This window comes from Lithobates pipiens, unplaced genomic scaffold (assembly GCF_037356315.1).
Source record: "Lithobates pipiens isolate NorthernLeopardFrog02 unplaced genomic scaffold, aLitPip1_a1.2 Scaffold_8, whole genome shotgun sequence".
Lineage (NCBI taxonomy): Eukaryota > Metazoa > Chordata > Amphibia > Anura > Ranidae > Lithobates > Lithobates pipiens.
Genome location: NW_027507903.1, coordinates 532,155,213 through 532,179,580, shown reverse-complemented (window position 1 = coordinate 532,179,580; position 24,368 = coordinate 532,155,213). Strand labels below are relative to the sequence as shown.

At 46.0% G+C, this 24,368-nt stretch overlaps 1 protein-coding gene across 2 annotated transcripts in view; it reads left to right on the top strand.

The window, feature by feature from the left end:
• KANSL3 (KAT8 regulatory NSL complex subunit 3) overlaps positions 1-24,368 on the top strand; it is a 154,361-nt gene that overhangs the window by 52,822 nt on the left and 77,171 nt on the right. For both annotated transcript variants that reach the window (XM_077469540.1, XM_077469541.1), the window contains exon 11: positions 12,229-12,386. In XM_077469540.1, the coding sequence (XP_077325666.1) occupies positions 12,229-12,386 (158 nt within the window). The remainder of the gene's footprint in view (positions 1-12,228; positions 12,387-24,368) is intronic.

The window sequence follows — 24,368 nt, the reverse complement described above, 5'->3', positions numbered from 1 at the left end:
CTGTATAAATGCCACTGGTAGCAAATGGGTTAACACTAAGGGGCGATCAAGGGGTTAAGTGTTCCCTAGGGAGGTGTTTCTAACGGGGGAGTGTAGTGACTGGAAGAGGAGACCGATCACGGTTCCCGATCGCTAGGAACAGCAGATCTCTCTCCTCCCCTGACAGAACAGGTATCTGTCTGTTTTACATCAACAGATCTCTCTCTCTCTCTCTCTCTCTCTCTCTCTCTCTCTCTCTCTCTCTCTCTCTCTCTCTCTCTCTCTCTCTCTCTCTCTCTCTCTCTCTCTCTCTCTCTCTCTCTCTCTCTCTCTCTCTCTCTCTCTCTCTCTCTCTCTCTCTCTCTCTCTCTCTCTCTCTCTCTCTCTCTCTCTCTCTCTCTCTCTCTCTCTCTCTCTCTCTCTCTCTCTCTCTCTCTCTCTCTCTCTCTCTCTCTCTCTCTCTCTCTCTCTCTCTCTCTCTCTCTCTCTCTCTCTCTCTCTCTCGTGGTTTGCGGACATCGCGGCCACGCGCATCGGCTCCAGCAGCGCCCCCTACTGATCTTAAAGCATCCAACTTACAATGAAGATGATTTGCCTAGGAGAGCCAACCTTCCGCAGTACAACTGCAGCAGCGGGTCCTTAACTGGTTTTAAAGACCCCTATTTGCACATTCGCATTTTCTTTATCGTACATCATAGGACACAGAGTCTCAAGTAATTACTTGGTGGGTTATAGGCCTACCTTCAGGTGTTGACACTGGTATAACCAATACAGGAAGTTGACTCCCCTATATAACCCCTCCTCCTTCCAGGAGCACTCAGTTTTTTCGCCAGTGTCTAAGGTGTTGGTCACGATTGAAGATGGGCTCTGCGGAGCTCCAGGAGGGATCCATGCTGGATTTAAAGAAACCTCCACAATCAGATTCATCCTTGCCACTGAGGCCATAGGATGGTACCTGGACTTCGATGCGAGAACGAGGTTTTGCCTGTAATGCTTCTCTTTGAGAGCTGGACCCTAGGAACCAGGACTCTTTTTGGTCTTGCTACATTTCCTAAAGTTGTGCTAAGGAGTGCTATACAAGGCCCAAAGGAGTGGAACCCCTTTTAAAAGGGCCCCGGTCTTTGAGCGTGTTTAAACGCAGCCCGCCGTGATGGGTGAAAGTTGGATCTGTCTGTTAAATCAGCAGTATCCTGCAGCGAGGACAAGGTAAGGGAAGAAGCTTTGCTTTTTCCTTCAATATACCTTATATGCCTTATAAATGTCTCCTCTATAAGGAGTAACTTACACTACCTATGATGTGTCTTAGTGCAGCTCTGTCTCAGAACATGTGTGGTCCTAGCGGCAGAGGGGTTTTTTACTTAAAGCGGAGGTCCACCCTAAAGTGGACCTTCCGCTCATTGGAATCCTCCCCCCCCTCCGGCACCACAATTGGCACCTTTCAGGGGGGAGGGGGGTGCAGGTACCTGTACAGTACAGGTATCTGCACCCACTTCCGGCATAGATTCTGCAGAAGGTACGCCCCTTTCTGCAGAATCTACGCCCCTTTCCGAAAGTCCCCTGCTGCCTGCTGGGAAACACACGGATCCCAGAGACAGCGGGGACCATCCTTATTGCGCAGAGCGACTCGCGCATGCGCAGTAGGGAACTGGGAAATGAAGCCGAAAGGCTCCACTTCCTGACTCCCATACCCAAGATGGCGGCAGCAGCACCCGAGAGACAATCGAGAGATCGGCTTCGGGTGCCGACATCACGGGCGGGCTGGGCGGGTAAGTGTCACTATTTTAAAAGTCAGCAGCTGCAGTATTTGTAGCTGCTGGCTTTAAAAAAAAAAAAAATGGCAGACTCCCGCTTTAAATAGATCTTGTGGGATTTGGTAAAAAATACAGCAGTTGCTAATACAGAGATGTGTATAAACTTCTATATGGGCGGTGGCTGATTGGTTGACACAGCTGCTTTAGCTGCATGGTTTAATTACAACCCAGCACTTCCACCTAGTACAGTGTTTCTCAAATCCAGTCCTCAGGCCCCCCCAACAGGTCATGTTTTCAGGATTTCCCTCAGATGAAACGGCTGTGGTAATTGCTAAGGCAGTGAAACTGATCAAATTACCTGTGAAAAATAATGGAAAACCTGAAAACATGACCTGTTGGGGGGGCCCGAGGACTGGATTTGAGAAACACTGACCTAGTAACATAGTATGAAACATTCCCCCTTTTCAAGTTAAGGCGCACTCTACCAGAGCAGTTGGTGCTTCTTGGGCAGTGCGTCACCAGGCTTCCAGGTCTCCATTCTGCAAGGCCGCGACTTGCCCTTCAGTACATACATTTGCAAAATTTTATCAAGTGCATGTAAGATGGAATGAGGATATCGCCTTCGGGCGCAGTGTGCTGCAGGCAGCAGTATAAGTCCTCAGGTCTGGGGGTTACCCTACAGGTTGTGTCTCCCTCCCCTGAAGTAGCATTGCTATGGGACACCCCACCAAGTAATTACTTGAGACTCTGTGTCCTATGATGTATGATAAAGAAAATAGGATTTTTAAAACGGCTTACCTGTAAAATCCTTTTCTTGGAGTACATCATAGGACACAGAGCTCCCGCCCCTCTGTTTTATGGGGTGAGAGTATATTACTTATATTGCTTGGCTACAAAAACTGAGTGCTCCTGGAAGGAGGAGGGGTTATATAGGGGAGTCAACTTCCTGTATTGGTTATACCAGTGTCAGCACCTGAAGGTAGGCCTATAACCCACCAAGTAATTACTTGAGACTGTGTCCTATGATGTACTCCAAGAAAAGGATTTTACAGGTAAGCTGTTTTAAAAATCCTATTTTTCTACTCCCACCAACAGTTGTTTTCACCTTTTGCAGCGGAGCGCTGTCATTTTCAGTTTGTGGCCCTGCCATTTGGCCTGTCCACTGCTTAGGTCTTTACAAAAGTCTTGGCCCCTGTTTTGGCTCTTCACTTCAGGGTGTCCACATTGTGGATTACCTGGATGACCTGCTATGGAAGTATCATTCCATCCAGACTTTAAATGCCAGCATGCAATAGACTGTGTAGACTCTGCCAAATTTTGGGTGGATCCTTAATCCTCAGAAGTCTTTGGTCCCAACTTAGTCTGAAATGCTTGGACAGATCCTGGGTCCTGACCCTTTTTTCATTGGAAAAGATCAGGACCTTACACTCTCAAGTTTAGTTACACCTACTCAGAAGTTGCTCCTCTGCTGGATAAGATACCTCCCTTTCCTGTTGACCCACTCCTCTAGGTCTTGGGCTATTCAGCATCAAGCATCTGTATCGCAGATTTAGAAGGCTGCCACATGGCTGTAAGCACTGATCGAATGCTGGTTTTCCAGCATGAACTTTCCAAAGACAGCAGTACACATGGACTGAAAGTGGGTTCCTGCTGAACAGGCCGATTTTCTGTCTTAAGTTTTACCGGGTGTATGTTCAAGCCTTTCGCTTATGTCCGCTTCAGTGATAAGGTGTTACAAGTAGCTGTCTAGTTACATTAGGGTCTTTATACCCTTGTTTGTGGGCTTGTTGGCAGTTTATTTGCTTTTTGCCCACCACTCTTTTTTTTTTTTTATTATTATTTATTTTATTTTTTGTATTGCTTTTTGACATCGCAGTAATCTAAAAATATGCCTGATTTAAAAAATGAGAATTAAAAAAAAAAAGGGGGTTAATTTTGACTTGCTTGCAAAATCTGTTCCAGCTGTCAGCATCCGCTACATAAAATATACAGCTACAGTATGTGTTTCGGCAGCAGTACGGTTATTCCGTCCCATTCTTTGAACAAAATCGAATCCGACTGAGCCCTGCTCAGCCACTCATATGAAACCTTGTATTTTATGATTGAATGAAAGGCTTCCTCTGACAAGATTCATTTTATGAATGCATCGCTGAAGTGAAGAGTCAGGCAGATGACATGAAAAACTCCACCTCAGCCATTCATTTATAAAATACAAGGTACAGGGGAATTTGTGGGATTTTTTTAAGGTGCAAGTAAGATACAGTGATCTCGAAGAATAATATAAAAATATATTTTATTTAAACAGATAAAAAATTGTCTAAAAACAATTATGGCAAGTACATAGGACATAGTTTTTATAAATACAGAACTTTAGCTGGAATTCCCAACAGGTTTCACCCACATCCTGGGCTTCCTCAGTGGAGGCTGTCCATTTGGGGTACAAACCTAGGTAGGGGAAAAAAAACAATCCTATAAAAACTCATAATTATATAAAAAAAGAAATACATTTATTTAGACATGCAAAGTTAATTTTCAAAAGGATAGGAATTAAAATACATGTGCACATTCAGCCCGAGAACATCCTTCCTCACCCCGGTCTTTTAAGGCAGTGTATACTACAATCGATGATAATTCAAGGAGTCTGCAACTGTCACAGAAAACCAAGAACTACAGGTGACCATAGAGGGCATTCAAGGACCAGCTAGATGATATAGATGGTAATGTAATCACATTATATATCAAAAAATTAGAATTAATCAATTCAGGCAAAAAAAGTTAATGAAAAAAAGAGAGGGTCAACTTACAAACAAGGCTTGCACGAAAGCTCAACACACAGGGCTTTTTCTGCTTGTCTTAAAAAGACAAGCAAAAAAAGGGAGGCTTCAAGTATAAGCAATGGCAGAAAAAGAACAATCACTGACGGCATAAAGTGTTCAATTAAACGCTGCACAATTGGAGAAACTTCCAGGCAGCAAGAAGGAGCACTAGGGCACTCTGTTTAATGGAAACATGCAAGAGTGTAGACACTATCTGCCATAGCACAAGTACCTGTTATCCTGCAGTGGGTGTGTCCCTGTGGTTCCAGCAGCGTCTAATGGCTGGAACAATGCAGACTAAATGACCACACCGCGTATGCTTGAACTGCGTCATATCCACCGCTCATCCAGTTACTGCTGGGTCCTAACGTGTAGCCCGCAGGAGGACGTAATGGGCTCCCTTTGGAAGCTGGAGGGGGGCACTCGCTCCAAGGGCCAAGGTCAGACGCAGGACAAGAAGCGCACGAACGGCACAATGAAACAGACTATGTCCAGGGGAATGTCCTGGATCAGATGCCCTGGGCGTCAGTATGGACACCCTAGGTGCTCAAAGGCAACTCGTGCGGACCATCATATAAATCAAAAGAAGAAAAAAAACAATAAGGGTAGGAGGCTAAGAAAAAACCCCAAAAGGATATTGTCGAGGAGAAAGCGCACATATATTTACAAAATAATAAAAAAAAAAAACTTAATCATAAATAGACAATTATTCATATAGTGACATTGTAATCCATATATACACAGTACTATATAGCAACAGCGGTTTCGACATAGAATAATATGCTATCTAAAGTTTTTAAATTTTTATAAGCAAATTCACCAAGCGGATTCAAAGGCCAAAATTCAGGGGAAGTAAAGAAAGGGGTTATAAAGGGTGTACCTAGATGTAGAGAATTGTTGACCAAAAAGGGAGAGAAAAGGGGGGGGGTGCAGGGGAAGACAGAAGAGGGGAATAGAGGACAAGAAGAGGAAGCAGAAGGAAAGGAAGAATAGGGGAAGGGGAGTAGAACAGGGGGAAAGAAAATATACTGTAGACAACGATACTGCTTGCGGAAAGGGTTTATAACTTAATGTTTCATTTAGTCCAGGAAAAAATGAATCCAATGAGAATCTAACTGTTTAAAAGGTTTTTTTTGTCATTACTTCCTCCTCTAACATCAGTGAGAATGAGAATATGTTCTAATGCCATACATTTTATGTTGTGCAAACTGAAACAATGAAATAAGCCAACATGTTGACTAATTGGGGTTTCCATTTTAGGTTTTTTATTAGGATAGACATGATCCTTGATTCGCTTCAGAAAGGGGCGTTTAGTTTTACCAACATAAAAACAATTGCATGTACATTTCATTAAATATACAATTCCAGGGGTCTGACAAGTTACTCTATGTATAATTCTATGAATTTGATTGTTGGGCAGTACTATCTCATTACTATTCAACATATAAATTGGCAATGATCACATCTTCCACGTAAAAATGTACCAGGGGTCGTAGTAGATGGTACAGGGACTCTAGTGGCTTTGGACCAAACGGTCCTTCAAAGATTTAGCTTGTCAATATTTGATTTTTGGTTTTCAAGCCAGTAATAATGGCCAATATTTGTTTGTTGTTTTGTGTAAGAATTTATTATTCTCATTGACTGAGAAGTTGGTTTAATTTTTTTTTCTTATAGATCAAAGTATCACGTACATGAGCTTTAGCTCTTTTAAAAGCTTTTTTTCAAAATGCTATGGGTTTACCCTCTCTTGCGTAGACGTGAATAAAGGTGATTTGAGTCCTCATCTCTACTTGTTTCGCCTTAATCTAAGGTACTGACTGTAGGGGATACTGTAGACCAAAGATTGAGGATGTGAACTAGAGGCATGTAAAATCGTGTTGCCAACTGATGGCTTTCTGAACAAAGAGGTGCCCAGTGAGCCATCAGATTCAACATTTTTTGTCTAGAAAGGTAATGGATCTCTGATCACATGACATTTTAAATTTAAGTTTATAGTCATTTGTACCTGTGATATTTAATCAATTCCTAGTAGGTGCCTGACCATAAAATCATTATATTGATGGAAGGTAATTATATACTCCAGGTTCTTGCTAATGTACTCCCTCGCAAATAGGTTCCTCTCCCATACCCCCAGGTACAGGTTGTCATACGATGGGGCACAATGTGTCCCCATTGCAACCCCCTGCACCTGGAGGTAATTGGAGTGACCAAACATGAAAACATTCCTTGTGAGGATAAATCTCAGAAGATCCCATATAAACTCATTGTATGTGTGGGCATATTGACCCTTTTAATAAGGTTGATGGTATCCTGTACATAGAACAACGATCTCACATGGGGACTCGGATATGTATCAATTAGGCTACTCACATTTTCAGTTAAGCATCCGGAGATGATGGGACGACCGGGGGGGTTAAGTTGAAGGGGTTGTAAAGGTTTCTTAGATTATTTTTTTAACAAAACAAACATATCATACTTACCGCCACTGTGCAGTTTGTTTTGCATGAATGGCCCCGATCGTCCTCTTCTGGGGTCCCACTGCGGCTCTCGTGGCTCTTTCCCGCAAGAGTTAACCCCCTCTGGGAAGCACTCTCCCAAGGGTGGTTAGCTTGTGGGCGCACTCCCATGTCATACAATCGGCGTCCATAGCCGCCAATTGTATGACTCGAGGGGGGGGTGCCCAGGGGCCACGTCATTGGATGTGATTGACAGCAGTGAGAGCCAATGGCTGCGCTGCTATCAATCATCCAATGAAGAGCCGACAAGCTGGGAGAAGCAAGGCGAGTTCCCCCCCACGGAGATTCGGGGCTTGGGTAAGTAAAATGGGGGCGGTGACTGCAAGGTGTTTTTTTCCTATGCATTAAGGTGAAAAAACATGAAGGTATACAACCACCTTAAGGACTTGTGAAATTTAGGTAAAGCGTAAAAAGTAGGAACCTTAGGTTCCTGAACATTTAGAAAGGTCCAAGGTTGCTTGTCAATCAAGTTTTTAGAATAGGCTGGTAATGATACTTCTATGATACTTCTATATTCATTGCAGTAACAATCAATAACTGTTTGGGAAATTGGTCTATACCATTCCCGATTTTGAAGAATATGTAGACAAGTGTTCATAATTTGCACGATCCAGATTTCCACCCTTATCAGCTGGTTTGATTATTAAATCCACATTTTTTTGTAATGATTGTAGTGCCTTTCTATGAGGGGAAGAGAGATTGTTGGGACAAGACCTCGACCAAGTCATCTCTTCCACATCTTTGTTAATTTGTTGCACGAAAGCCCGAATATTAGGATTGTTACCCAGTGTGGGAAAGTTCTTTGATTTAGGTTTAAATAGTTGTGGAGGAGGGAAACATTTATTCGATGTAGTTCAATCTTGTAATAGTGGGGGGTCAAGGGGTGAGTCAATAGACTTGCTAAACTCTCCTCCCACAATTCCAGTTCTTGAATGTCCTGAACCTCTCTAATTGTGACATTGCTCTCACCAATAGAGGAGACTAGACTAGATGGTCAATGTTTTGTGGCTTGTGATACAAGACTTTAAACAGTAATCGTCAAGTAAAAAGATGGATATCTTTAATAATATTGAATCTGTCTGCATTTGCATCAGGACAGAAAGTTAAACCTATCTGTAGGACTTGAATTTCCTCTGCAGTTAGTGCGTAAGATGACAAATTTAGAATTTGAAATTGTGTTTCTCCATCAGGAGTTACATAGTGAGCGTTTCCGGGGTCACCAGATTTCAGGACTCCGAAGTTAGTGGTGGTAAAAAAAAAATAGAGGCCACCTTTAGGGTCAGTTTTAGTAGGTATTGACATAGTATTCACTTACCTTAGTGGACGTTAATGTCTGTGCTAGTGTTGTAGAGCGAAAAAGGAGCAGATAAAGAACCCGCTATACCATTGGTTTTTTTAACCTTGAGTGCCACGTGAAGTTTTAGGTAAGCAATGAGGAGTGTTTAGTCTTTGTGAGTTTTTTGGATGAACCACTGGTGATTCCCAGTCATGCACAAGGCTATCTATGAATGGCCGAACAGCGTTCACCCTAGCTTATTTTCGTTTGGGAAATGGGAGGATGTACCGCTGCTGGAACACAGCACTGTATACTTTATGTAGCTGATGCTACGTATATCTCATACAGCACTCCCAGCAAGCGCATCTGTTAGTCAAGGAAATAGCTTGTTTGTGCCAACTTGCCCCTAAATGAGCTATTTAAAGTCATAGTAAGCCTGCCGTTCTCCGTAAAGTATGCTTCGTTCTATTATATTGTAAAGACAATGCGTGTCATCCATTTTCTAATCAAGGCCCCGTTCACACCTGCGCATTTGTGATCGTGGGCAGAATTGCTGCGATTTCAAAACTCTCTGCAAAACTGGCAAATCTCACTATGCTTGTTTAAGTGCCATTTATTTTCAATGGCTCCTAAACACGGATGCGGTTCTGCCGTGATTGTCACATGATAAATTGTGCTGCAATTGCTGCAAGCCACATCGCTCAAAACTTGTTGCTCAAAAAAGAGTAGGAGCTTCTTCGCGCAGTGCGGTTTGCTGATTGGAATTTAACCACCTCAATACTGGGCACTTTCACCCCCTTCCTTCCCAGACCAATTTTTAGCTTTCAGCGCTCACACTCATTGAATGACAATTGTGCGGTCATGCTGCACTGTACCCAAATAAAATTTTTAGCATTTTGTTCACACAAATAGAGCCTTCTTTTGATGCTATGTATTCACCACTTGGTATTTCATTTTTCCCATTGCATTTTTCAGCCACCTCTGAGAGACCTCCGCTCCTCCCTTCTCAGGAAACACCGCCCTGCCCAGAATTAAAAGCATGCTTCTCCGCCGGCTCCTCAGTTCTGCTGTTTCCTCCAATGGGGAGACACCACATGGAACCGTGGCCAAGACAGCTGGGGAGGCTGAGGCTTGTATGTCTGGGAAGGGGGTCTCTTTAGACTAGTGGCGGTGCTATGCCTCAGGGAGAGGTTACGTGGCAGCCACACGTTTTTTTTTTATTGCCACCCCAGCTTCTCCGAAGGTTGTGTCATGGGAAGCTCCGGGAGCCCACTTTCAGGTTCTCGTGGAGGCTCATGTGATCAGGAGGACCAATCACAGAGCCCACCTGCTGATCCAAGATGAGCTGTGTCTGGGTGACACGCTGCTGCGCGATCCCACTCCTTCTGAGGGACGTTCAGTAAATTGTCCACGCAGAAAGAGGAAGCGCCCACCCGGTTGTTTATGTGCAGTGGCCGGGTGGGAAGAAATCATGGACCTAGTCCCAAAATACCAACCAAACTGCCCTCTTCGGTCATCTCAAGACCTCCTGCTCTCTAGCTCCCTTGTCACCTCCTCCCATGCTCGCCTCCAGGATTTCTCCAGAGCTTCTCCCAACCTTTGGAACTCCCTACCCCAATCTGTCCGACTGTCCCCTAATCTATCCATCTTTAGACGATCCCTGAAAACCCTTCTCTTCAAAGTAGCCTAGACGATCCCTGAAAACCCTTCTCTTCAAAGAAGCCTATCCTGCTTCTAACACCGTTTTACTTCCTCCATCAGCTCATCCCCCACAGCTATTACCTTTTGTATCAATTGCCCCTTCCTTTTTAGATTGTAAGCTCTAACGAGCAGGGCCCTCTGATTCCTCTTGTACCAAATTGTAATGTAAATGTAATGTCTGCCCTCATGTTGTAAAGCGCTGAGCAAACTGTTGGCGCTATATAAAACCTGTATAATAATAATTTTGAACGTGGCTCCAGGTAGCCATTACTAGCGAAGGCCCCCCCACCCCAAAGCACCTTGTCCCCATGTTGATAAGGACAAGGGCCTCTTCCCGACAACCCTGGCCATTGGTTGTCGGGGTCTGTGGGCGGGGGGCTTATCGGAATCCGGGAGCCCCCAGATACCGGCCCCCCACCCTATGTGAATGAGTATGGGGTACAATGTACCCCTACCCATTCACCTGGTGAAAAAATTGTTATAAAAAAAAAAGCCACACAAGGGTTTAAAAATTTTTGCACAGCTCCGGGGGTCTTCTTCCATCTTGGGGGGGGGTTCTTCTCGCCGGACTCCTCCGCTATCTTCTGCTAGCTCTTTTACTAGCGGAGGAGCCCGGCGTTCTTCGTCGCCGCCCGGGGGTCTTGTCCCCCTCTTCGGTTCTTCTTGCCAGGCCTCCGCTTTCTTCCTTCAGCTCTTTTACTAGCGGTGGCCCGGTCTTTCTGTCGCCACCGCCTCTTCTTCCGACTTGGGGGGTCTTGTCCCCCTCTTTGGTTCTTCTTGCTGGGCCTCTGCTCCTTCTTCCAGCTCTTTTACTAGCGGAGGCCCGGTCTTCTGTCGCCGCCGCCTTCTCTTCTTCGTCGCCGCCCGGGGGTCTTCTTCCGACTTCGGGGGTCTTGTCCCCCTCTTCGGTTCTTCTTGCTGGGCCTCCGCTTTCTTCCTTTAGCTCTTTTACTAGCGGTGGCCCGGTTTTCTGTCACCGCCGCCTTCTCTTCTTCTTGTTCCTTGAGATGTTGACTCGACACTCTCTCTGGCCGTAATTTCAGGGACGCTGTGCGCGGCGACTTATATAAGCATCCCTGTCATTGCGGCCAGAGAGCGTCGAGTCAACATCTCAAGGAACAAGAAGAAGAGAAGGCGGCGGTGACAGAAAACCGGGCCACCGCTAGTAAAAGAGCTAAAGGAAGAAAGCGGAGGCCCAGCAAGAAGAACCGAAGAGGGGGACAAGACCCCCGAAGTCGGAAGAAGACCCCCGGGCGGCGACGAAGAAGAAAGCGCGGGCCCCTACAGCATCTTAAAGGGCCAACGTAGAGTTATGGCGGCTCGCCCAGGGGAGCTAACCTGCTGCAGAACTGCGGTGGCTGGTTGGGAAGGAAACCTTTAAGTGATGGGGCCAGCGTCACCTGGCTAGTCCCGTCTACCTGGAGACGCGTTCAAAATGAACAGACTTTCCTCCGTTTGTGGGCAAGTCCGTTCATTTCAAAAGTACGGCAGACCTAGTCCGCTGGAAAAGTCCGGTTGTGTGTAGGCAGGTCCGCTCGTTCGGAAAGTCCGGCGGACCACCGCTTCAAAGTCCGGCGGTTTGTCCATCGGACTAAGTCTGCCGGACAGTCTGATCGTGTGTACGTGGCATAAGACAAGCGTATGTCCACATTATCAAGCTGTGAAATTATAGGAACGGAAGGCCCTCTGGTGGTGGATATTGAAACAAGCAGGAGACTTATCCAAGAGAGATGCTGATATGACTAAGGAGTGGAGCTGAGAGTTCTGTGAGCTCAGTGTTGGATTGCATCTTTATTGAAATATTCTCTTATGCTTGCGGAAGTCCAGTTTTATCAATACACCATCCTAGAGACTCTTTATAATAATAATTATTTTTTAATATTTTTTGACATTTAATATAACTATTTATGGACATATCTCTCATATATATATATATATATATATATATATATATATATATATATATATATATATATATATATATATATATATATATATAATATAATTTTGTTTTGTTTTTTTCTGTGCCTTTTGGACTATAATTAACATACTATTTATATTTGAGATTCATACATATATATATACCTTTGCGCAGGATCACTATATCATTTATTTAATGAAGTTAAAGAGTGTTTTGTTTTTTGCCAAAATTGAAGCTGTCTATAAAGTTAAAATGATTGCTTCTTCAGGATGTTGATGACCCTCTCGTTGATATGAAGACCCCAGTACTTTTTGTGATTGGTCAGAATTCACTTCAGTGTCATCCAGAGGCAATGGAAGATTTTCGAGAGAAGTTAAGAGCTGATAACAGTCTTGTTATTGTTGGAGGAGCTGATGATAATCTTCGGTAAGAATCAAGAAGATTTTAATGCTATTTTCATGTTTGTCATGCAGTTATTTTCAGTATTCGTATTCCATCTATTGGCAAATGTTTGCTGGACATGTACTTTTAATATTACTATATGGCACCACCCTTGGTCGAAATCTGTGCATGACAATAGTTACTTCTCTGCATCAACCTATTGACTCAAGTTTTACATTGTCTTTTCTTAATTCTTGAATTAGAGCTTCAAGATTAAGTGCATCTTTGTTTAGTGAGATAAGTAAAATTGTTTGGGCTGCTTTCTCTCTCTCCTCTCACAGGCTGAGAGACAGCAGCAGGAGCCACTGGCTTCTGTTGCTGCCCCCAAAAGAGGGGGTGGGGGCCAAGCTGCGCTTTGTGTGTCAACAGACACACACAGCCTTGCTTAGGAGCATACCTGCACAAGTGCTCCCATAGCAAGCAGCCAGGAGCACCAGTGGGGGACCCCATAAGGGGGAGATTGGGATCTGCTCTGTGAAAAATAATTGCACAAAGTAGGTAAGTATGATATGTTTGTTTAAAAAAATAATAATTTTACAATCGCTTTATGAGTAAACTTATATGTGCATCTAAATCTCCCTTTAAACAGTAGCCCAATCCGTGTTCGGATCACGCTTCAGAGGCTACTGACAAGCGGTGAGGAAGCAATGTGATTTAACCCCATTTTTGCAGACAAATGCGCTGACAGCTCTGCAGGAGACCTGCATGGCATCAGTGATCTGCTGATGTAAAAAATCGAAATTTATCATCAGTTTAGGCTAATATAATATTTTTGGTAAAAAGAAATCCCAATAAGCGTATATTGGTTTGCGCAAAAGTTATAGTGTCAGCAAAATAGGGGATATATTTATGGCATTTTTATTTTTTTACTTGTAATGCACAGCGATTTTTAGCGGGATTTCAGAGTACAAATCAGACACCTGACACTTTTTTGGGAACTAGTGACATATTACAGTGATCAGTGCTAAAAATATGCACTGACACTGGTAGGGAAGGGGTTAACATCAGAGGCAATCAAAGGGTAAAGTTTGTTCCGTGTTTGTGCTTTCTTACTGTGAAGGAGATGGGCTCACTGCATGGACACAGTGATCCATCTTCCCAATTAGGAGGAACACAAGATCAGTGTCCATGCCTGACAACACAGCGTTCTGCCTTGTTTACATCAGCAGACTGCCGTTCTATCTATGTGGGTGCTTTCAATGTGGCCAATCAGTAGGCCTGATCGCACCTCTGGTGAAGCACGCACGCCCCCTAGAGGCTATTGAAAAAAAATCACGTATAGGTACGTGATTTTGCGCAATAGAGCCGACCTGCCGCAGTATATAGGCGGTCGGCAACTGGTTAAATATGGTTACAACCGCTTTAGGAGATCTTTTGAAGACAAGTTCCTTTCAGCTGGCTACTTGTGGACATCGTAGTGTGGTCCACACACAAAAGTGCAGTTCAGATTTTACACTGCACATAGAAGATGTTGGAGGAGAGCACAGTGACACACTAGGCTACCTGTATGCTGAAAATGCTATTTCTGATGCAGGTATCCTCTGGCAGTGACAGGGAATGCTTTAATTATCCCATTAGACCTGTTTACCTGGGTTTAGGCCCTTCTACCTTAAAGCTCGGCTCCAGCTTATCTTTCAGTCTTGCACAGTTGTACAGGGTCCTCTCGTGTACTGTAATTGTTTACTCTGAATTTCTAGCACAATGTGCGCTTCACTCAATGTGAATATGGGCAGCCTTATGTGGAGTACTGTGGCAGGGTGCTCTGATATTTTTACAATGCTAGGTACAGCACCCTGCTGACCCCTCCCGCCAGTCATGATCTGCTAGCAAAGAAGCTCAGTGATGGGGTCACTGGGTCTAAAGGGTATATAATGAAAAAAGATTTTATTTAAAAATGTCATTAGCATGTTGACAGAGGAAAGAGGAACCAGGAAAGGCAAAATATAAGATTAAACCTCAGCTTTAACTGTTTAGTGGGCTTGTGAAGAATGCCCTTCTGGTGCACTTCCCTGTTTGGTTTTACCCAGACAAATGTCCTTCATCGTCCTGATAATTCTCCTGTCTGTTGCTCAGGCAGGATTATTACTGAGCATTTTTTACTTCGGCAAGGTTTCTGTCTGCCCCAAGTATTTTTTCTTTTATATTCACCGACCGACACAGCTCCTCTCTGTAACAAATGGGTTGTTAGCCTTATCACTAGGAGCATACTAGGCAAAGTTGTAACACAACACTCAGAACTCTTAGTTCTGCCCAGGGGGGCGGTCCCTCAGGCTACAACCCCTCCCGTCTGCAGACAGATCTCCGTTTTTTCTTGCCTAGCAAAGGAGAAGGACCTAGGAACCCTGCGGGCCCATCGGTCTATGCTTTTTTTATGCAGAAGCTTGGGTTTTTGCGCAAGATGAATGATCCTGTGATCTACTATCAACAGCCGGCTGGGTGACAGGCTGGATACCCTTATCCTTGTAATCTCCCCAGTCCGGCCATCGATTGTGTACAGGTCGCAGCTACAGCTCGGCAGGCCACGACATACCTCAGCTCCAGAGGTGGTTGGTGAGCTTTTATGCTGCGGGGCGTATGACCGGGCTACTGATGTATGCATCACAGTATGCCGAGGCCAGTAGCTACCCTGTACTGATCAGGTGTAAATCTACAATGGAATGTCTCCCAGCTCTTAAGGACTGGCAAGTACAGCTCTCCCTGCCCCGGCGGGGTTGAGCAGCTGGGCATTCCCTGGGAGGTCAATTCGGAGGTTCCTCGCCTCCCTCTCTTCTCTGCCCTGTCCCTATCTTCCCTCCCCCTCTCACGGGGGGGCTGCTGCATGTGGCACTGAGCGGTGTGTGTGTGTGTGTGTGTGTGTGTGTGTGTGTGTGTGTGTGTGTATCCCTGAGGGCTCTCACCTGGGATAGAGGACTGGCTAGCTGATGGTGCCTGGATACTGTGTGTTTAGCTCCCGGGAGGTGCCTGTGAGGGTCTGGCTGTGTTTCGGTGCAGCGCTGTGTCTCTGCCACATGTCTCTCTCTCTGTCCCTCGTGGAAGCTGGCCTGCAGCCATTTTCGGTGTGGGCGAGGGCCGCATGTCTTCTGGGCTTCAAGCAGCCATTTTCCCAGTGCATTCCTATTCAGGTCACTGGCGGACATTTTCTAGGAGCCTGAGCACATTTCAGTGTTCTCCAGCAGCAGCAGCTACATGTGCTCTCAGCCTTCTGTTTTTCTTTACTGGACGCTGGGCGGCTGTTTTATGTAGTCTAAGCACATTTTTCAGGTCGTTTAACGATCGTTCTGATGGACTGCCACCGCCACAGTTTTGGTTTCCTCTGCACCTGGGAGCACTAGGGGTCTACAGGCACTGCTGTGAACAGCGTGGAACTCCTCAGGGTGGTGAGTCTGGTGGGTTAGAGCCCCTCAGTCGGCGGCAGCAAGGAGGGTGGGACTGTCACTGTCCTAAGTCCCCTTCGGGTGGCAGACAGGGGAGGATCAGCATGGCTTCAGACACTGGTGTTTCTTCCCCTGAAATCCAGACAATTGCAATCGGGTGACCTGCGGACTGCGCAGTTCCCATGGACACCCTGACGGCGGTCCTCAATTTGTTCATTGCCAAGATGGAGGTGGTGCATGGGAAGAAAGGTGCTAAAAAGCAGTCCCTGCACTGTCCCCTGGGGAGAGCTCTGACGCAGACTCGGGCCCTGCTGAGGCTGGTGACCCCCTGCTCTATCTTGTCAGGCGACGCTGACCAGGACCATTCGGACAGCAAGGATGAGTCCCCGTCCGGGTCCAGGCACGACAAAGCACTTGTTCGAGCACTTATCACAGCTGTGTGTAATAACATGAAGATTCAGGAGCCAGCAGATCCCTCTGCTGATGTACCAGTCCCTTTTGGGCCCCGCAAGCCAGCGCGTTCACCTAAGGTGTTCCCTTATCTGACTTATTTTGACAAGTTCATTTACAAGGAATGGGGTCGCCCGCAATGGACCTTTTCGGTTCCTAAATACATGGCGGTGCGTTACCCCTTTGAGGAAAGCCTTCTCAAAAAATAGTCGGCTCCTCCGGTCGTGGACCCCCCAGTATCCAGGTTAAATAACGTAACTACGATCTCGGTTGAGGGGAGCATGTACTGGCATCTGCACTTGTGTCGCAGACTCTGAGTGGGCAAAACTTTTGCGTCCCCAGCCCGACAGGGCGCCCACGGATGGTCAAAAACATCCCTGGAACCACAAGCCTGACAAGCCTTGCGAATAAAAGTGCTAACGCATGAAGGTTTGCCCTCACCCGTGTCTCGTGTGGGGGGTCGCTTTTGGGAGTTCGCAGCCCGGTGGTCCTCCCGGCTATCCAACCAATGGGTTTGTGATCTGATTTCCACAGGCTATAAGATAGAGTTTCTCTCTTGGCCACCAAACAGATTCTTCCCCTCCAGCATACCCGTATCCCCGGTTCGCCGGGAGGCCTTGTTGGGGGCAGTAAGGGATTTGCTGAATCGCGGGGTGATTGTACCGGTTCCGGACTCTGAACGCTTCCAGGGATTTTACTCAAATCTGTTTGTGGTTCCCAAGAAGGAAGGGGTATGTCCGATCTTGGACCTAAAAGCCCTCAATCACTTTGTGAAAGTGCAGAGGTTCAGAATGGAATCAGTTTGCTCAGTAGTCACTGCACTCCATCAAGGGGACTCCCTGGTGTCCTTAGACATCCAGGATGCGTACCTGCACATACCCATATGCCTTCGGCATCAAAAGTTTCTGCGATTTACAGTCGGGGAAGCCCACTACCAGTTTGTGGCTCTTCCTTTTGGTCTGGCATCAGCCCCCCAAGTCTTTACCAAGGCACTAGCTCCAGTTTTGTCGTTGCTGTGACAACGTGGGATTGCGATCATGGGATACCTAGACGATCTCCTCAGAATTAAAGGAGGCTGTGGCGATCACCATGCAGACCCTGAGAATTTGGGTGGCCGTTGAACCTCAAAAAGTCGGTGATTGTGCCAACCCAGTGTCTGGAGTACCTAGGCTTGCTGTTGGACTCCAGGGAAGCAAGAGTTTTTCTCCCTTCAGACAAACTGCAGACTCTCAGATCCATGGTAAAACTGCTGATGAACCACAAGTGGTTGTCGCTCCGCTTTTGCATGCGAGTACTGGGGCTCATGGTAGCCTCCTTCGAGGCAATACCTTATGCCCAGTTCCACACCAGAGTCTTGCAGAAGGAGATTTTGACAAAATGGGACAAATCTCAGTTGTCCTTGGATCGACAGATCCAGGTGAGCCAGTCAGTCAGAGACTCACTGATCTGGTGGTTGAGGTCCCCGGTGATTCAGTCCGGAAAATCGTTCCTTCCTCTGAAATGGACGCTGATCACAACGGAGGCCAGTCTATCCGGCTGGGGTGGAGTGCTGGGGGTTCAGTCGGCTCAGGGCCTCTGGTCGATGGAAGAATCCGGGTTGCCGATCAATCTGCTCGAATTGAGAGCGATCAGGCTGTGCCTCTACACATGGTCAATGAGACTTCAAGGGCGTCCGATCAGGATACAGTCAGACAACGCCACGGCTGTGGCATACATCAATCACCAAGGGGGAACAAGAAGCTCGGCCGCTGCACGGGAGGTCGCTCACATACTTCGGTGGGCAGAGCGACACGTACCGGCCCTGTCAGCCATTTACATCCCGGGAGTGGAGAACTGGCAGGCGGACTATCTGAGTCGACAGATGCTGGACCCAGGAGAATGGGCATTGCATCCGGGGATATTCAGGTTGCTGTGCCTGAAGTGGGGCACACCAGACGTGGCTCTGCTGGCCTCCCATCTCAATCGGAAGGTGCCAAGATTCGTGTCCAGGACAAGAGATCCGTGGGCCGACGTGTCTGATGCGCTGGTGGCTCAGCGGGATCAGTACCGGCTGATCTACGCCTTTCCTCCACTGAAACTGTTGCCGCTTTGCAGAGTGGAAGCCGAGGGGATCCCAGTAATACTGGTTGCCCCAGATTGGCCTCAGCGTTCTTGGTACACAGACCTGGTGCATCTGGTGGCAGACGCTCCCTGGCGACTGCCGTTGCGAGAGAACCTTCTGTCTCAAGGTCCGATTCTCCATCCTGCTTTGCCATCGCTGGCTTTAATGGCATGGCTGTTGAGAGCCAGGTGTTGAGGAACCGGGGTCTGTCGGACTCAGTGATTCCAACTACGGAAGATATACCATCGTACCTGGAAGGCCTACATCTCCGTGTGTGAGGAGAAAGGATGGCATCTGCGCTCCTTTTCCAGATCCAGAATCCTGCTGTTTCTCCAGCAAGGAGTAGACCAGAGATTGGCATTAAGCACCATCAGAGGGCAAATTTCAGCCTTGGCTGTCTTTTTTCAACGACCCCTGGCATCGCACTTAGCGAGTACCTTCGTTCAGGGGGTACGACATGTAGTCCCTCCGGTGCGTCCAAAAATCGCTTCAAAAACCGGCGTTTGAAAATATAAGGGAGATTCCCCTGTTGACTCTTTCCCAGAAAGTGGTCTTTCTAGTGGCCATCACATTGGCCAGGAGGGTTTCGGAACTGGCGGCCTTGTCCTGCAAGTCACCTTATCTGGTTATCCACAGGGATAAGGTGGTGTAGCGTCCGCAACCGTCTTTTTTACCAAAAGTGGTCTCGGCTTTTCATATCAATGAGGACATTGTATTACCATCTCTGTGTCCTAAGCCGAAGCACCCTAAGGAGGTGGCAATTCACACTCTGGACGTGGTTAGGGCTCTGAAGGTGCATTTGTCAGCCACGGCTTCCTTTCGGAAGTCAGACTCTCTGTTTGTTTCGGTGGCTGGTCCAAAGAAAGGCATGGCGGTCTCGTCGGCCACCATTTCCAGGTGGATCAGACTTGAAGGGGCGGGTGCCCCCCTTTCCGGTCACAGCACACTCCACAAGGGCAATCGGAACGTCTTGGGCTTTCCCACACCATGCATCGGTCACTCAGGTGTGTAAGGCGGCGACCTGGTCCATACGTTTACTAAGTTCTACAAGGTAGACGTCAGTGCATCGGCTGATGCCTGTTTTGGCCGCAAAGTTTTGCAGGCGGCCTTGTAGTTGCAATTGAAGATGCAATCGATATTTTTTCCTGTTTTTTCGATAAAAATGCAGTACTGTTATTTTAATGCACTGTTGCATTACTTCCGCAGTTTGGTGCGGTCTGGGGATCACTCCCGTTCAGGATGCCCTGTTTGTTTTGTGGTGGTTTTCCACGCACTGCTATTTGTTTTGTGGGTATAGTTTCACTAGTTCCCACTTGCCATGGTGGATGAGGTTTTTATGCTTTTTTTCCCACCCCTCGTTTTGGCACTGCTTGGGGACGTCCCATTTGTTTCAGAGAGGAGCTGTGTCAGTAGATGAATATTAAAGAAGATAGTAGTCTTTTTTTGTACTCACCGTAAAATCCTTTTCTCTGTAATTCACCAGCCGACACAGCACCCGCCCCTCCTTTTATCTTTACATTATACTGCTTGTTGACATACTGAGGTCTGTCTGCAGATGGGAGGGGTTGTAGCCTAAGGGACCGCCCCCCTGGGCGGAACTAAGAGTTCTGAGTGTTGTGTTACAACTTTGCCTAGTATTCTCCTAGTGAGAAGGGTAACAACCCATTTGTTACAGAGAGGAGCTGTGTCGGTCAGTGAATTACAGAGAAAAGGTTTTTACGGTGAGTACAAAAAATCCTATATTTTTTTTCCAATTGTACACCAGTCGTTTGGCCGGCTTATGTTGGACAAGCATGATGGAAAACAAGCAGCTGATCGGAGTGTTCTGGTGGTGGGGGTTGTCCCGTATCCCCCTGTCCTCCTGTCAGAACACAATAGCTCAGCTGGGAAGATTGCTGTACTTGAACAGAAAAAAAAACATTGCAGGCTTTAGGCTGTTAGTACGCCCCTGTTGGAACGTTGTTTGTGCTATCCCTCTCCGCTTATTGTGATCAAATTTAATCAATCTACCCTTCATGGAAAATGTATTAAAGGATGTAAAGGAAGGCTCCCTGCCTTAAGAATACAATCGCTCAGTAGGAGCGATTTCCCCATTCCGCCTCGAATGTGTGGATAGGGGAATAGGTTCATTATTTTTATTTTTTTTTGTTCCACATGCTAGTTGAACGAAAAAAGAATGAATCGATAGGGCCTGACGAATTTTCACTGCCACTAACGACCATTGCAGGGGGGATCGTGGCAGTAAAAGTTAACCACCCCTTACCCCACTTTGATCATGGCAGTAACATTTCACTTCTTCATCGTTGCTGTCAGCGAGAGCAGCCAATTCTCCCTGGCTGTACCATTGCCAGCTCCATTGGGCATGCTGTCTGCCAGTGGAAGCTGTTCACTTCCTCTTTAAGCCACCCTAAGTGACTGTTTGCATCAGACATGGGGGCAGCTTCAGGATTGCACAAATATACACACGTCCACCCTATCTCTCCACCACGTCATAACTGTGTCATCAAGTGAGGCAGAGCTAGCAGTGATGATTGACAGATTCTTCTTTCCCCTGCCCTACCTGACACATTACACAAGCTTGTTCTGGGCCCTGTCATACAGTATGATTGGCAGAAACTCCTCTAGAGAGCCTTGCTGCCGGTGTTTATCGCATAATAGATACACATTTTTTAGCACATCACCATAGCATCACACTGCAAAAGTCCTTCCGCTTCCAGTGTGATGTTTGTAGCGGCATCACAAGATTATTCCTTAATCTTCCTCCAGATATTGGAGTTCGAGGTAGGGAGTGATTGAGAGATGTCACATGATCACGGTATATAAACTCTTCTAGTAAGCAATTATATTGCTGTGTTTTATATATTTAAATTTTTCTTGTGGTGAGAGGTTGGTTGCCAGGAAGTTGGTAATCTGGGTTTATTTCATTTAATTATCCATAAATTGAATGGCAGCCATTTGCATGGTAATATGTTAAATATGTTATACTTAAAGTGTTTGTAAAAAAAATAAAATCCCTTTCCCTTGCATGTTATACAGCACAGTGCTTGTGCTGTGTAATTTGGCCCCCGGTATTAGCTAAGATACCTGTCTGATCCTGCCTAGGGTCTCCTCCCCCCCCCCCCTGTAAACTGACCACAGTATACCATGGCCACTGAGCCCTGATACCATGGTCAGCGTACGTGCCTCCATCATCTGCAGCACTGCTCTCCTCTGTTCTCCTCCCCCACCTCTCCCTGCCTGTCAGCTCCATCCACTCCACGATCCTCCCCTCCTGGTGCAATCAAATCTATACTATAAGCCTGCCATGTGTCCCTGTTTTGTATAAAAAAAAAAAAGCCTGCCATGTGTCCCTGTGCTGTATAAAAAAGATGCAGATTTTACTATATATCAGAGCGTCTCCCATTGCTCACGTGGCCCCCCACGGCTCTCTTTCCTCTGTCCTCCCCAGCTGATGTCAGCGACAGTGCTCGGCTCCGCCCACTATAGCTGTCAGCCGGGCAGAGGAGAGAGCTGAAGTCACGTGAGCGTCAGGAGCCGCTCTGATATACGGTATAATGGGCATTTTTTTTGTTTTATATATATATATATATATATATATATATATATATATATATATATAGCACAGGGGCACATAGCATTATATAACACAGAGGATGGCATTATCATCATGTAGTGGGTTAACCACTTTAAAGAGGTTGTTAAGGCAGTGCACGCAATCACTGCTAGCCCCTCTGCTAGGATAATCTGCAGTATATACTGTATGCCGTTTAGTAAAATTCATCTTCTAAATACCTTATTCCTTCTCCCCGATCAGCGTTCACGTGACCATCCGTCGCTCTCTACCTTTGATGTATGTACTAGGGAGGGAGGGGCCAAGATCTTCTGAAGTTTGCCGGACAGTGAAATGACATCACTCTTTAGTGCATACATCGTAGGAAGAGAGTGACGGGCGGTCACGTGACCCTGATCGGGGAGAAGGAAGAAGGTATTAAGAAGAAGTGTTTAAAAAGACGGCATCCTAGCAGAGTGGCTGACAGTGATTGTGATCAGTAATGTTTGCACTGCTCGGGAATGGTGCTAGAAGGGGGAGTGGAGGGGCAGCTCACACACAGAGCTGACAGGCGGGGAGGAGGACACGAGAGCAGAGAGGTGAGCTACAGATGACGGAGGCACCTAAAATGACCACGGTGTCGGGGCTTGGCAGCCATGATTAACCGTGGTCATTTTACAGAGGGAAGGACATAGCCAGGCAGGATTATAACCCGTGTAAGGTTTATTTTTGCCATCTGTGTCCAATTGGGGGAGATTTCCCTACACTTCCTGGCCCCTATTCAGAACATGAAGTGAGGGAAAATCCCTTGTTTTCAGACCTAGTCTCTCCATTGGAAGATTTTCCCTGTTCTCCTGTTATGGGTACTTGCAATTTAATGTTACTTTCACTTTTGGTGATAATGGTAAACAGGACGAATCAAGAGGGTGAAACTCCCTAATGGGGGCACAGAAGCAATAAAAACCTGACAGGTGCTTCTAAAACCCACTCTGTCCAAAACTAAAAAAAGGTTTTTCTTTTAGTTATACTTCAGCCTTCAATGGATTCAACAAGTCAGAGATGTATTACAAGTCTCGGCAAGCCAGTATGCTCAGTCCCAGCAGATTGCAACAGGCAATGATTTAGCCAGGTGCATTATAGCAAGCTAATTTAGCTAAAAGAACTGAAGGTCAAAAGCAGCAGCAAGCTAATTTATGAAGCAATTATATAGCTATAGCAGCCATTTACATAGTAATATATTGTACTTAAAGTAATTCTAAAGAATTCGTTTTTTTAAAAAACAAACAAAAAAAAACATGTTATATTTACCTGCTCTGTGCAATGGTTTTTCACAGAGCAGCCCTGATTCTGTTATTCTGGTTTCCCCCACTGGTGCTCTTGGCTCCAATTGTGGGCTCGATCCTGCACTGCACTATGTGCGTCAGTTGACAAACAGTGGCGCTTGTCATCAGCCCCTGCTCCTTCGTGCCAGGATTGATTGATTGACAGCAGCAAGAGCCAGTGAGCAGGGGGAGAGAGTTGCACCGAAAAGGTTTTTTTTTACCTTAATGCGGAGAATGCAATAAGGTAGAAATCATTTAACCTTTACAACCACTTTAACAATTGAGTGAGACAGCAGATCTATCAATAATCTCACCAAACTGATGTTCTCAGTCCCAGCAAATTGATTGCAGCACACAGTGATGCAGCCAAATATGCATTGTAGCAGGCTAATTCAGCAAACGAACAGGTGAACAAATGCACCACAAGTCCAAGCAAGCTGGTTGTAAAACAATTGTATATGTAGCAGCCATTTGCATAGTGCTGTAATCTACTTATTAATCTATAGATAGAGACTGAATTGGCAGCTACATATTGAAGGGAACTGTGCTTCAAATGAGGATCAGCGTGGTTCTAATGGGGCCTGTGGGGCAAACAAATACATTTTACCATTAGGCATTCAAAAAGGGTCACATCCCATATCTCTTCATTAGTGTAAGCATTCTTGGTCTGACATCAGGCTTAGCTTCTGTGCTCTTACCAGCTGCAAAACAGTACTGGTAGTAGGAGAGTATCCTGGGCTGGCCTACAATTTTTTTTTCTGTTTGCCGGTGTCCTATCCTCCTTTTAGACAGCACTATATATCGACATTTGGCCTCATCTGTTGTCCGATTTGAGCATTTTTCCTTTAGGCAGCTCTTGGGCTGCATGCAGTCCCCAGTTCCTGTTGCCCTCCCCTCAGATGGACTGTTTTTTGACATGCTGATGATATGATTTCCGGTGTTCCTCAACTGACAAAGAAAAAAATATTTACTGAATACAAAAATTCTATTTTACCACTTACGGGCAGTAAGTGGAGCTCTAGAGTCTGTTGATTCCAAAAGAATGTGGTTTGATCTTCAGCACACATAACTAAATAAGTCAGATGGGCACATCCTCTTATGTTTGCTCTTAGGGCCCAGTACTGATTTTTAACCACTGCTGGACTTGCATTTTCCATGCTTTGCGAGGAA